Source organism: Phaethon aethereus (assembly GCF_964289735.1).
Source record: "Phaethon aethereus genome assembly, chromosome: 3".
Taxonomy (NCBI): domain Eukaryota; kingdom Metazoa; phylum Chordata; class Aves; order Phaethontiformes; family Phaethontidae; genus Phaethon; species Phaethon aethereus.
The window spans coordinates 50,466,685-50,481,975 of record NC_138576.1 but is presented as its reverse complement, the minus strand read 5'-3'; the positions used below and the strand labels follow the sequence as shown (position 1 = coordinate 50,481,975).

Here is a 15,291-nt window from a genome sequence, read left to right as displayed (position 1 = left end):
ACTTTTACTGGAATATATAAATACGGGGCTCAAAGGTCTCCTGCTCTGGTGTGATCTGCCTGGTGGCCATAGCTGCCTTCATTTCTTTGTGTTAATTTAGACTCAGTTTCATACAAGCTGCACTATGCAGCATGAATGTCATTTGGTTTCTCCAATATATTCTTCAAGATAGACTTTTTTATATTGGTTTTGACCTTTTTGTTTTCAGAACTGTTTATAAATGAGCTAATTTGGGAAATACAGGGAAAAACAAACATATTCCTACAGTGAGGTTGTTACACACACATCGCTTTACAAGTCTCAGCAGGGATTTCACACAGAATTAAGGTAAATTTAGATCCCTACTCTGTGAGCAGAGGGGAAGAAATAAATGACAGCTATTCTAAAATTAAATTTAAGGGAGGCCTCAGAACATACTGGGGTGTGATGAGACTCACTACTTTCCCGTTTGGCATTTGTTTATAAAATGTTACTTTTAATTTTCCAAGGAATCTAAAATAGAACCATAGGAGAGATTCATGTCTAACATTGAACTAGTGGTTTAAATTACCACCAAGCTGCAAGTGGATGTGCCGAATTAGTTAAAAGGCAGCTATGAAACCATAAATGCAGATCATTACAGACACTGTGACCCTAGTTCTAAGGCACAGGATAAATCTGTTGTCTTTAGGAGGTTCAGTAATTTACTTTGAAACTGTGACACCCCCCCCCAAAGTGCCCAATACTGGTGGAGCAGGGCAACTTTAGAGCAGCAGTTGTATCCAGCCCTGTACTTGTGACAATGGAAAGAACAGGATAGATCTCCTGAGTAAAGAGGGCTGAGAAATAAGACATATTCCTGAATGTGCCGTAGATGAAGTAAGTGATCTTGAACCAGTTCCTTCAATCTCATTTGGTCATTTAACAAGCAGGGACAAAGCTAGCAATGCTCTTGTACCTTGTACACATCTGCACACCTAAACTCAGTGCATGTAAAATGCTTCCCTTCCCTCAGCTAAAACGCACATTCCAAGTGAAAAACAGTATTTTTCTTTATACCTTTAACCTGCGAGCTAATTCATAAATGCTTAAGAGTTTGAGGAGGGGAGTTACTGCAACCAAAATGTATTTTGGCACTGTAGTGAAACCAGGAGGGAAAGTCTGCAGTAAGTACAACGAAATTGTTGATCCTGAATGCCAAGGATGTGCATGCATGCGAGTAATCCCTCATGTTCATCTCGGCTATCAGGAAGCTTGTGCTCTCCGTTACCCTGTGGTGTTTTTCAGAGTACCCATAGCTTTACACACTTGGGAGTTTTGCTTGTGAAGTGAGTGCATGAAGGATTGTGTGACAGTTCTTAGGAGAAGTCGTGTGACCTTCTCTGTATAGCCCAGAGGAAGCACCTTGTGGAGACGGCTAGCACAGAAGGGTGGCAGAGAGGAGGAAATTGGCTGCAATGCAAATGACCAGATTGATAAACTACTGTGAAATGTGTAGGAAAAAAAAAAAAACAAACAACAAACCAAAACTGGGATGTGGCTTAGCTCCAGTGTTTCCCAGCAACAAAAAGCACCGTCTAAGATCTGGCCAAGCCCAATAAAGCCCCTCAGTCACTGGGGACATGGGGAAGGGATGTGGTCCAGATGCATGTCCCTGACTGAAAGTTTTGTTCTGCTCCCCTGGTAGGGCTTTTGTGGCTCTGTTTAATTTTGTTTACCATGGAAAATCGTCATCAGTCACAGATGACTAAGGCCTGTAGGTTACTTAAAGAAGCATTGCTCCTGATGTTTGCAGCTTCAGAAGAGTTTTGTCATGTGCGCCCCTGTCCCTGACTCTGTTTCTTGTTTGTGTGTCTCATATTGAGAAGATGTGTGGTATAAAATCCTTGTCTTGTTGAAATTGGTTGGAATTTTTCTATTAACTTAAACGTAGCAGCCTGTCACTGAGAATGGTGTCTCAGAGAGAAGACATATGCCTTTTCATATATTGTGAGGGCTCATCAACATTTACTCACATGTTTCAGAATGATTCATGTTTTATTCTGTAAATTGCTCATGCTTTGCTTGCATGTCTACCCATAAGTAGCCGTGAGTGATGGTTATGGGTCATTTTAATTGAGATCAGCATGGACACCGGTTAATCTGCAGAGACACTGAAGTTTATGATTGCTGGCTGTGATGACCAAAGAAACCAAAATGACCTTCCAGGTCTGTTTTCCAGCTTAAGCTTTGACAGTCCACTAAAATACGTTCATTATTTGTTGAGCAGATGCACAAGCACATTGCACAGCAAGTAACTCAGCAGTTTCTGCTGAAGGCTAATGGCTACCTAGTTCTTCTAGCTTGGCATGTTCTTCTCCATCAACATTTCAGCCTGCATCTGTCAAAGCATGTTTGTACAGCTGGACACTTAGCATGCTGTAGCTACTGCCGCAGAAATGAAAGGTCAGAAATGTCATAAGTAATTAAGGTTAGTGGCACAGATGTTTGGTGTGAGGATTCAACCTTTTTTTTCCTGAAACTATTTCAAAAGTTGTTCATAGCAGTGTTGCAGGTGCCAAGTTAGTGGCATGCATTTGCTACTAATGAAAGTTGTCAAAATAAAGAGTTTTTGGGAAGTAGCAATATATGAATTTCTAAAAGGTTGAACTAGACCATTGCTTCTAGAGATGGTGGAGCTCAGTTTCCTAGGCTTTGTTAAGAAGTACAATCCCTCCAGCCCAAATTTAGCTATTGGAGAATTGAGTGTAACCTGTCACTTAGTCATCGAGTGGTCAGGGTCATCTTCTGAGAGAAAAGGGCAGTACCAAAGATAATTCTTCACACCTACTTTCAGTACCTACAAGTGCCTACAAGCGTGTCCATCTCTGATGCCTGAGCCAAGAGGCTCAGGTTGGAAAAGGCAACCTCTACATGTTTATTGCCTAGTAAAATAAATCCCTTGCCTGCTGGGGTTTATAAGTATACTGGACAACAATTGATAAATTCAGGTGTAACTGTGAGAATAACTGCTCTGTTTATTGGTATTAACTGAAAATAAACTGACCCTATACACTGGAGAGGTCTTGGAAGGTTAGCTTTTTTAAAAAAACACCTGTGAGCGGAACTGCTCAGCAAGCAATTCACAGTATCCCAGAACAGGGTATCCAAAATAATAGGGTGAACTGCATTCTAAAGGTGCTTATTTCTGCCCGTTGTCTGTAAAGAGAGCCTACAGCAATGGTGTCAGGCTTAGCTTTTAGACATGTGGAGTTTGCAAGCACGCAATCTTAAAAGCTTCCAGGAAGTACAGAGGCATGGAGGGTGCATTCTGCAAAGTATGAGCAAACCAAGGAGGCTAAATGCTAATGCAACAGACTTGACGCTATCTGCTGTTCTCAGTGCCAAGCTTGGGAGTAACAGAGACTCAGCTTGTAGCTTGCATTCAAAAAATAGCTCTTGTTAATAATTCAGCATTGTTTTAGCTTGCTAGGTATTTAAGTGTTGGTCCTTAGTGTCTTTTTTTCCTTCTGCTCTTTCAAGTCTGCTTCAATGTTTTGCTCTGTTTTGATTTTTGCATTTCTTTGTAGATTCCATTGCTGTAAGTTTTGGAGGCAGTTAGCAATGCAACAAACCCAGTTATAATGCAGGTATTATACACAGAAGCTGTGTTCCTAAATCTCATGGAATGTTTTAAACACATTGCATTGTCTTCTCATCTGTTATCTTCACCTTGCTGAGACCATCTAATTTGTAAACCAAAGGGGTAATGGAAGGTTAATATTGCTGCTTCCTAGACAAGTTCTTCAATAGCAGGAATCCCCATGTAATCCAGCAGCCTTGCCCCTAAGCATTTGAGTCTTTTTAATAAAAGAGTAATGTCTCTTCGTAATACGTAAGTTGAAGTAATAATGTACCTCAACTTTTAATGAAAATGTCCATTAAACTGTAATGCTTCATCAAATGATTAGTGAGAAATTAAGGGTCATCACAATTTAGTTTTAAAATAAAAGTTGCTTAAGTAGTATTTTTTGCTGAAGCAAAACTATGTATTATATACATTTGAAGTTGATCTGAGAATGTAGTCTATTTTGTGAAACCCTAAGTGTCAGGAAATTTTGAGAGTAAAACTGAACATTTTAATTACAGATGTTACTGAGAATACCAGTGGAGTTCATGGGATCTCATACTTACTGCAGAGCAGTTAATTCTGCAGGCAAAAATGGTGTGTTATTGTAGGGGTGCTATTTTTTAAATTAATATTTTGTGTTAATAAACTAGTTATACATGTGAATGTTGGCAGATTTGTGCAATGATAATGTAATAAATATTTTAAATGACAGCATATTCTCTTTGTTCATGTAGACGAGAATGATTCTATCTTTCGAAATATGAAATTGCATATAACAATTAAACTTACAAAGTTTATTCTGTTTTCCAGCCTCGCTTAAGAAATTTAAGTCACTCCAGAGCTAAAATTACACATCAATTACTAATTTATAAACAGTGTTAATGTTGTGCTGAATCTTGTTATTTCAAGTCATGCTTCATGGTTGAAATTTCAATTAGCGTTGTACTCTGGGGCTTTGGTTTGAAAAATCACAGATTTAGGCTAGAAGTTCATGAGGGAGTTGGAAAGTCTGGGGGGCAAAACTATCAGTAGAAATCTTTGGGAAGAGGGGAGTAGTAAAGTTTTTTGGAGTTTATGTAGCAAATATCCATATAACTATATAAGTCAGACTAGTGTTAAATTTTACTGGTCCTTCAGAAACAAGCTAAAAGGAAAGTAGACTCTATCAAGATATTAGGATTTGAAGGTCTTTGAGGTCTAGGGGGTCGTGACAGACGTGAACTGTATATGAAAGCAGGGACTGTTAAAGAAGCCAAGTGTTACAGAATAATGAATTTTGACCTTCAATTCAGAAGGAGCTTGTTACCCTTAATGGAAGGGGACTTTGAACTTTTGTTCCGGAACCTGAATATGCAAAGATGCGTTTAAGGACTGTCTTCAGTACAACTCTTGTGAATTCAAATTATTTGGTTTTATAGGGCTTTGGGGAAACTGGAAAGACTTGTTAAAATGTGAATAACATAAAATAGAGTAAAACTGAAATTCAGTCAATTTTGCCTTGCTTCTGTTTTGTTTTCAACGTTTTTTCCTCTGATGTTGGTATTTTAAACTCCTCATCTCACAGTGCTACTGTGACATTGCAGTATGCCCCAGTCAGTCCTACCTGACTTTTCTTGCTCTTTTGATTCCATCTTTTCCCTTTTTTGCTTCCAGCAGACAAGAGAAGGCATTATCCAATGCTAGTGCTTTGCCCATGATTTAGGTTTCCAGTCTGACTTTTCAGGGGAGAAGTTGCATAGTCGGAAGAGGACAAGAATCACTACCTCACTTAGTCCTACAAACAACAAAAAAAAGTCCCTGATTTCCTCCTTCCAGATATTTTTTCTTGACTTTTAACCTTGTTTGTATTTTGTCTTGTTTGTATTTGATTTGTGAAGTTGAAATACTTTTGTTGCAAAGTAGGGTAACCAGTTTCTTAAATGACAGAAATACTAAGAGAGACGAAGAGGTTTCGATCTTTTTCCTGAATAAATAAATAGCATGAATAAATAAATAGATTTGTCACTAAAGATCATAGACTCATAAAATAGTTTGAGTTGGAAGAGACCTTTAAAGGTCATCAGTCCAACACCCCTTCAATGAGCAGGGACATCATCAACTCGATCAGGTTGCTCAGAGCCCCGTCCAACCTGATCTTGAATGCTTCCAGGGATGGGGCATCTACCACCTCTCTGGGCAAGCTGTGCTGTTTTTCACCACCTTCACTGTGAAAAATTTCTTCCTTAGATCTAGTCTGTATCCACCCTCTTTTAATTTAAAACCATTACCCCTTGTCTTATTGCAAGGCCCTGCTAAAAAGTCTGTCCCCGTCTTTCTTGGAAGCCCCCTTCAAGTACTGGGAGGCTGCAATAAGGTCTCCCTGGAGCCTTCTCTTCTCCAGGCTGAACAACCCCAACTCTCTCAGCCTGTGCTCACAGGAGAGGTGTTTGATCCCTCTGATCGTTTTTGTGGCCCTCTTTTGGACACTCTCCAACAGGTCCATGTCTTTCCTGTGCTGAGGGCTCCAGAGCTGGATGCAGTACTCTAGGTGGGGGTCTCACCAGAGCAGAGTCGAGGGGCAGAATCACCTCCCTTGACCTGCTGGCCACACTTTTTTTGATGCAGCCCAGGATACAGTAGGCCCAGTTGGCCTTCTGGGCAGTGAGCGCACATTGCCAGCTCCTGTCCAGCTTTTCATCCACCAGTACCCCCAAGTCCTGGTGGATCTAAAGCCAGTGGCACAGGAGACAGGAGATAATACGTTACGTGGTATATTCTGGGTGAACTGGAGTCCTGAAGAGTTTCTACACTTCACAGGTTATAAAGATGGGAATGGACGTGAGATGGTCAGTAGAACTGCAGGGATTTTTGTAGAAATTGCTAACCCTGACTTTTTTTTTAAAATCAGTTTGGATTTTCCAAAGAATAATTAAAAAAATTAGCATTCCATGAAAACGTCTGTGGGGACTTTTTTTCTTTAATTCTTCTGAGGAGCAAACTCAGTATGTGAAAGCTTCTGTGAAGCAGAAGTTCTCGTTTCTGTGCAGCCAAGTTCGGCAGCTCTGCAGGGGCCCGGGACTGTCAGGAGAGGCATAAAGGAAAATGAATCTCTGCAGAGCACTGTGCTCCTGGGTCCTTTTGCCAGATTGAGTTTACTGAGCTGTATCCTGTTTCTACTACCTTAGTCTCAGGAATACTGTTTTAACAACATTAGCTTCTTGAATAAGCGTGGGGTTTTTTTGAAAATGGCATGTTGAGGATATCGCCTCAGAATAGCCCTTTTCTTACACCTTATAGAGCTTGCTTACAAGGATAGCCTCATAAATACTTAGGCAATAAAAACAAGATTAATAGTAACCTCTAGGTTCTATACTTCTATGTGCAATACAAGATCACATGTCTTTGTTCTTACTAGTTTAGCTGGAGTCTAAATCATAATGATTGTTTTGGTTTTCATGCATTTCCATAAGTAATATTGTCAGAGAGCAATGTTTTGCTTGGGTTTTTCATTGAAATAATTTAAGAGCAGTATTGATGTATAAGTACCCCAAATGCATAAGCATCTTGGTTAAACAATTCTTTATTCCCGTGTCTACATAAATTAACTTCAAGCAACATGGTTAGTGCATTTCCAAAGAATGTCAGCCTTTACTTTTGGGTTCATTCTTTTGTTTCAGAAGGCAAGTGACTTCTAAAGCTTTAAGAATTAAATTCAATGAATGTCAGAAGTTTTGATGCATGTATTCAGGTATGCTAAAGAATTTTAAAATCAGATTGTAACTGTTTTCTTACGTACAATTTTTTTAATTGTATTTTCTGTGGCTTTGTTTTTCTTTTCCACACTCTGCAGAATGGGTTGCTTGTGTGAGGTCCAACTTCCTGGTTTTGTGCTATTTGCACGACGTGAAGAATATCCTGCAACTTCATGACCTAGCTACTGGTGCACATCTCAAGACTTTTCCCCTAGAAGTTGGCAGTATTGTGGGATATAGTGGCCAAAAGAAGGACACAGAAATATTCTATCAGTTTACTTCCTTTTTATCTCCAGGTAAGATTTTCTTTTTCCCCTTAGTTATTGTTCCTTTTCCTAGGCACAGTATCTTTATCATTTTCTCTTGTTTAGTAGTTACTAGGTATGTCTAAGATGCAGATAAAACTCCTTGCCCCCATGTAGTGAGTAGTGGTTGTGCCCTTCAAAATGTATCAGTCCTTGATCTATGAAGCCTAAATAATATGCCTACTAATACTTGAGACACCTGCATTGAGAAATTACTCAAGACTGGCTTGTACTAGAGATGTAATTGTAGTATTCTCACAGCTCTTGCTTCATATAGCAAGATAAAAGTTTACAAATTCTGTTGAAGACAATTGTTAATGTATTTAATGCCATTTTCATCACGATTTTGAAGAACATTATTAAGTCACAAAAATCTTTCTCTGACAGCTTTGTGATTCATTAATGCATAGCCTCATTAGAGCATCCTTACTCTCTGTCCTTATAACACTTGGTGTTGTTGGATTGCTGCAGGAATCCTTTCGTACAATCCTGCAAAGCCAGAGCTGTCCAAAGTGTTTGTAATAAGTGTGTGGCACGCCAGTAAGAATTCCAGGATTTTGAGTAGGAAGGGAGTTTCTATGCAACTGTCAAGCTAGTATATGACAAGAAAATGTGTTTGCTGTTCTTTCTCTCTCTTTTTTTTTTTTCCTTTCTTTCTGGCCCAAATAATCAATAGTTAATACAGGACAGGGTTCAAATATGGAGAGGGGAGATAGGTTCCAGAATCTTTATCTTCTTCCAGGATTGTGAGTGATCATGAATCATAAGATGATCAAAAATGTTCTTATGGTATCTAACATGTATTTTTGCTCTGTTTTAGTTAAAGCACAGCCACTTTGCAAAATGGCTGTATAATAATTTTGATACGTTTGCTGGTTTTACTAGAAAGGATTGTGTTAAATTACCAAAATCATGTTTCCAGTTTAGCAGATAAATGTGATGAATTTCGTATTATTATCTTACTGTTTACATAACCAGAAATAACATATACTATGTTTCCAGTTCCTCTTTTAAACAGACTTCTAAACAACATTCAGTTTATTGCAGCCATTGCATCTGGGGAGGAGCTTGAGGACACCCCTGCTTTTACCCCTAACTTCATCTCAACTTGGTGGTTCAGATGGTTCACTTGCTCACATCCCACCTGTGGGCCAGAAGTTGCCAGTCTTACAAGCCTGCACTTGTAAGAGCCATTAGAGTCTCTGCAGCTGCTAAACATGTGGAGGGGAAGAGCCCTGAGATCTGTTTTAGCCTCTGGCTTGCCAGCCAGCCAGCAATGGCTGCTCTCACTGCCTGCTGGTTACTTAGGCAGATTTTTTTTCTCCTTTTTACCCATATACTTAGCATCTACAGAGAATTCACCGTGGCATAGTTCTGTTAACTGGGGCAGAGCAACCAGGTAGAATATATGGGAATAAGGAAAGGGTGAGGAAAGCAGACCGGAGAGGTAATTTTTAGGTAGATGTGTGGATATTTTTCAGTTGGCATGCAACCTCCATTTTCCCTATCAATAGAATAACCAGATAAAAGGAATAGGAATGGTCCTTGATTAACCTAGATCTTCCTACTTTATTATTAGAAATCAATATAATTTGCAGTTGTGTTAAATTGCAGTATTTTTTTTTCTCATGAGAAACAAATTAACATACTGGCATTTAATACCTATAACAAAAGTTTTAGTAAACATACATAGCAAATAATAAATAAAGCACTTCTAAAACCACAGATGTTAACACCATAAAATCGTTTTTGCTATTCCCTGGAAAATATGGTTATCCCTGCTGTCCAGTCCAGTCAGACACTTAGGCGTTTTGCTTAGCACCCAGCAGAAGAGTGCAGGCCCCAGCATGACTATGTTTTTGGATATTAACTGCCACATTGCTAAAAATATAATGGAACAAGAGATGCAGTACCAGGGGTTCAGCTGCATGTAACTGAAATATTAGGTTGACTCCTGAAATGCAGTCTGTGAGTGTGCTTATGCTTCATTATGTGGTTTCCTAATACGCAGCTAATTCTGCCTGCGCTGTGTGTAATGGTTGCCAATACATTATCCAGCTTGGGCAGCTGTATACATGTCAAATAACTGCTCTGCTTGTGACCACCTGACGTGCTTTCCTTTGTGCTTTCGCATTGCTTTCTGGATCATAATCTTTAAGGGAAATGCTGCTTTAATGCTTGTTTGTACCTGTCACCCTGCACTAGGCTTGCTAGTCACTTTGTGACAAATGAAGAAAAAAAATTCCAAGCAGATTAGAATAGTCCTACTTTTATTCCCCTATTAATTCACCATTACAGAAAGAGGCTTTTTCAGTTACTAGAAATGTTGGTTTTCATCTGTGTTCCTTTGCCAGTCTGGATCTTTGAGTTTCCACAGTCTATAAAAGAAACTTAATGAGGTAATTCCCTCGTACCAGATACATTTCCTCATTATTTCATGTTTCAGTATAATTTTTTATAGCTATAACCTCTGTAATAATTACTTCTGGTTTCCTGAATGTATCTAAAATATACGCAATACAGCAGTATTTCAATCAAGTCCTGTCCACCTTGGTTAATTTTATTACATTGAGGATCCCTGTAGAGGGCTTGTTGCCTTAACTTTTCCCTAATATACATTTAAAATTCTACAGAGACCAGCTTGTTGTAAAGCAGAAAAACAAAGAATAATTAACACTGAGGTTAGTTTTACGTATCATATGTATCTGTAGTATATCCATGAATATATAGGATTTTGTAGTATCTTAACCAGTGTGCAAACATGATAATCACACTGTATGGCACGTGCTCAAATGTTATTAGGGTTGAATGACAGGAAATTGGATTTATAGTCTAAATGAAAAATTTTTCTTGGACAATTACACGTCTGTGTAGTGTCTAGATTGCTACAGTTTCTGTGATTCTGCCTCTGCTGCAACCTAGAAGTTTTATACTGCTTGTAGACATAAATTTTCTCATGTGCACAATCCTATGGAAATCGTAAGTACAACTCAAGCAAGTGAAGTTGCCTTCAAACCTGCAGGGTCAGGATGTAAAATAAATTATGCGAGACCAAATCCTGTTCACTTATGTAGGCAGCCTGTTGCTAATCTCCCACAATTTCAAGTGGATGTTCAGCTTTTTTCATTATCTGGGGGTCCATTTGAACTGTAATTTCAAAATGTTTTATCATAAAGAGAAAAAAGTTGACCTGAGTGAAATTCTTGATATTTATTCTCAGTCTGGTGGCTCTAGAGGAGATGTTTTAAAATTGACTTTATACTTCTTTCTTCCAACATTATTGTTCTTAATAAATGCTATATAACTTTATGAAAACAAATCTTTTTTCCATTTTGCGTAACCCACTTTGGATACCTGGCTTTGTATGGGCAGTGAGAATTATTCTTTCTGTACAGAAAGCTGTGCACCCTTCCTAGATGAAGTGCATATATGTATGTGTTAAATTATATATTAACTGAAAGAACATGTCTGGAACTACTTTTTTTCGCCCTGCTGAGTTACCTTTGCCATTTAGTCGTCCATCACTGTACCTAAACTACCATCATTTTAATGATGCACATACACTAAGCTGACAAACTTGCACTCTGTTTTAGGTATTATATATCACTGTGATCTGACCAAAGAGGAGCTGGAGCCAAGAGTTTTCCGGGAGGTGACTGTGAAAGGATTTGATCCTTCGGTTTACCAGACAATTCAGGTAATAAACACAAATCCTGCTGTCTTGCTGTAATCACTTACATAAAAAATGTACATTTAATAAAATGCACTTTGCTAAGGGTGAGAGTGCTTTGATTAGCTCCCAAGTTGCAGGCCTGTGTGCACTCTGAAGGAATTCCACCAAGTCTTGTTTAGGGAGGTTGGAAGATGCCACTGCAAGTAACGAAGCAGGCTCAATCCTCAGTTGTCTTACATTATGAGGCAATATGTTTTTGCGATTTTGTAAAAATTGTAATTTTTTCCCCATGTTATGGTATTCTTTGATACTTGTTTTAAAATCAAGCTGCTACTTTTCCATGTTTATGTATTTATTCCACCAGGACAACTTGTCATGGCGTCAGTAGGCAAGTTTTTGACAGGGCACGGCTTAAGAGGCAGTGAAGAAATAGAGGAAACTTGGAATAGCCAGTCGTCTTCCCAGCACTTCCACAGTATTCTGGGGTCCACTGTGGGAAGTGGCAACAATAGATTAAATACTTCTACCTCCACCACTCTTAGATAAAAATAGTGATGACCTTTGCCACAAGTTCATGCTGTGGATCTCTATTCATACCTCAAGAAGAAATTGGGAGGAAAGAAGGGAATGCATTGATTCATTTGAAGCTGGCATCAAATACAAAATTTGCCATAGAAGTATGAAAGGTCTTAACCATGATTATTTGGAAGGAATGCAGTAAGGTATCTAGCAGTGGAGCAGAAAAATCATGTTTGTTCATGCTGTATAGAAACTTCCCATTCTGTCCACCTTTCCAAGAAGTGCCGTAGTATATTGTGTTTACTAATGCATCAGTGCAGTTACGCTTGGAGCATCTCTCTGATTTCCCTGACAGCAGGATTAGACCCTTTTCTTGCAGTGCTGGAACAACTAGAACAAGGAGCAGAAGATAAAAGCAATTTAAAATACATACATACATATATGTAAGCAACATTTCTAATGTAAAACCCTATGAAGCAATTATTGTACAGGTGTAACATCTTTTAATATTAGATGTTTAAACTATCTGAGACAGGAACCCTTCCATTCTGTCTATTACACACTATTTAGTACCATAGGGTCTGGGTCCATGGGACATTGCTTCAGTGCTTAATAAATAGCAAGTTAGCACAGCATAAATACTCTGTTTTAACTGTTTCCTAAGGCACTAATGATTGATTTGGATGTCATGAATAAAGAAAAGACAAACATATTTGTCTGTATAGCATGCTTTCATGAAAAGCAGGTCTTGTCAAATGTATCTGCTACCTTTTGGGAGGGCCAAACTTCATGGAAGGTTTATACAGCCATCGAAGGCTCCAGTTTCTCAAGCGGCTTTTTGCCTTGATGAAACAAAGGCGCCTGGATTTAAACATTTGCACAACTAGAGTTAAAATTACAGACATAGATGGTCTACAAATTGGTTCTGTGAGACGTGAGCGTGGAGAGAAATTAGTGAGGCTTTTCCTAGCAAGGTCTAGTGCCATTCAATAAATGCCTCAGGAATCTAGAGAATAAAATTTGGGCATGGTGGTGTTGGGTTGATGGTTGGACTTGATGATCTTAGAGGTCTTTTCCAACCTTAATGTTTCTGTGAAAATCTTTGCTGATAAATATTTGGAGTCAACACAGATTGGCAGGAAACAAAGTAAGAAGAACAACAGATTACTGATTTATGATGATGTGAACTGCTTGTTAAATGGTCCCATTATGACAATCTGCATTTCAGTATGGCCAAGTGAGGGTAAGACATCTGGGAAACAGGGAGCCGTTTATCCCGCTTCAAAATCTGAAATCTGGTTAGGTTGTGTCAAATGGTCTCCCAGAGCTCCCTTTGGAATCCCTGGAAGGCCATAAGCTGGTTCTACGGTAACAAGCAGTGTGGCCTAACAATCACAGGAATTAAATAGCTTGTGCTGAGGATCCAGTGTGCATTTTGGGAGTTTTACTTTGGACTGGCTGTAGTCCTGTCCTGTGAACTGCATTTCCATTATTGGCTTAAGTACTTTTGGTGCACTTCTGGAGGGTATCTGCTACTTGAGTTCCATCAGAAGAAATCCAGTCTGCATACAATGAAACCTCTCTACTGTGGAAGTGAGAGTGGTGAGGAGACTTGCTTTAGAACCACACTTTTGTTTTGAACTGAAATGCTATTATAGGTGCACCAAAGGCTCAGACAGGTGTCTCAGTTTAGTAGCATGGAGACTTTTGGAAGTACCTATTCCTCACACGTAAATGAAGGCGTTTAAGAATTAGCTAAGTTTAAGGCTTGTAAAGTTAAGAGAAAGTATTCCTGTGGTAAACAGTGTAAGCTACAGATGATAAGAAACAGTTTCAGGAAAATACAGGGCTCTTTATAGACAACTGCTTTGACCTCATACCAAGTATTGTGACTAAAAAGATTACGCAAAATATACATTTTTAGTAGTAAGCGATCTTTGCACTAAACATAGCAAACCCCTGATAAAATACTATGCCCTGGTCAGGACTTTAAGGAAGATATAGAGCTTCTAGAGAGAGTTCATAGAAATTTGTTGGAATCATAGAATCATTTGTGTTGGAAAAGATGTTTAAGATCATAGAGTCCAGCCATAAACCTAACACTTCCAAGTCCACCACTAAACCATGTCCCTACGTGCCACACCTACTCATCTTTTAAATACCTCCAGGGATGGTGACTCAGACAAAATAATTAGGGGTCTAGAAATTATTATTAAATTATTATCTAGTCATTATGTTGTGATGCTTAGCGTATTTAATGCCTGCAATTTCTACAAGAAATATTGGAGGGTGAATTAATTATTTTATATGTAGGATTTTGCATCTGTAGAGTAAGAGTGGAATAGAGGATTTTTCTTTCCATAGACAAAGGTATAACAAAGGTGCCTAAAGTGGAAATTAAATAAGCTTAGCCTGAAAAAAGGTGAGATGACCTAGGAGATACAGTTAAGCAACAGTGCGACAGCATGGTTTGGGGTCTTTGAAAGGAGATTAGGTATTTTTCTTAATTTCTTAGTTTTTAATTTTTCTTCTGGCTCATACACAGGGCGCATTCTCTAAAATCATAAAGACAGTAGTGTGTGTGCATGAGGTGGTTGTAAACAGCCCCATCTGTTTGTCTCTGCATCTCCAGACAGAAATAAGAGTGTTGTAGAGGATAGTTTGCTGGAAATGTTCTTACAGAGAATGTGTTTTTACTGCTTCACTCAAATTCATTAAGGGACTTCCACAGGATTACTTCAGGGAATAGAGAGCTGAAAAAGAGAAAGAAAACAGCATTCTCTGTAGGAAAGAACTTGGTACAATTGTAATACTGCCATCAAACTCGGAAGGATAATAATGGAACACAAATACCCATGTAATTAAAAAGGGTTTAGAAGGGGTTGCCTTAAATTAGAAATAATGTATTTTTCTAGTAAATCAAATTTTATGAAATAAATGTCTGGAAAAACAAAATCTCATTTTACATTTAAATCAATTACATGCTAAATTAAGGTAAAGTAGAACAGTAATACAAATAATTTCAAGGAGGAAGCATGCTGGTGCTCTGCCCTTGGAAACCTTCACTTTGTAAATTGCTGGCAGAGCTTCACCTTTGTAGTAACTCAGCCTGACAGTGCTACACACTTCTGCCAGACTCCAGTCCTCGTTTCCATTTGTGGGGTCCCACTTGGACCCTTGATGATGCTTCTGCTTGGAGGAGGGAAAGGGAGATGGCAGTTTATCAAAGCAATTTATAAATGGTTGTTAACCTAGACAGGCAACATTGCAGGGAATTGTGAAAGAAACTCAAAATTAAGAATGCAAGAAATACCAGAATAAGGCAAAGATTGCTGATAGCAGGAGAATGAACAACACTGTGGAATTTATTTCATAATTTTAATTTCCATTTTGTTGCTGGCTCTGTCCTGATACATGTCCATAATGAAAGGCAGGTCTCCTGCATGGTTCATCCTTTATTTTCACATGCCTGAA

At 38.7% G+C, this 15,291-nt stretch overlaps 1 protein-coding gene across 1 annotated transcript in view; it reads left to right on the top strand.

Annotated features, from left to right (window-relative positions):
• The window catches only part of PREP (prolyl endopeptidase), a gene marked incomplete at its 3' end in the record, with an annotated part of 111,990 nt that overhangs the window by 62,281 nt on the left and 34,418 nt on the right, over positions 1 to 15,291 (top strand). The window contains exons 9-10 of the mRNA XM_081998392.1: positions 7,419 to 7,616; positions 11,219 to 11,322. Coding sequence (XP_081854518.1) covers positions 7,419 to 7,616; positions 11,219 to 11,322 — 302 coding nt within the window. The remainder of the gene's footprint in view (positions 1 to 7,418; positions 7,617 to 11,218; positions 11,323 to 15,291) is intronic.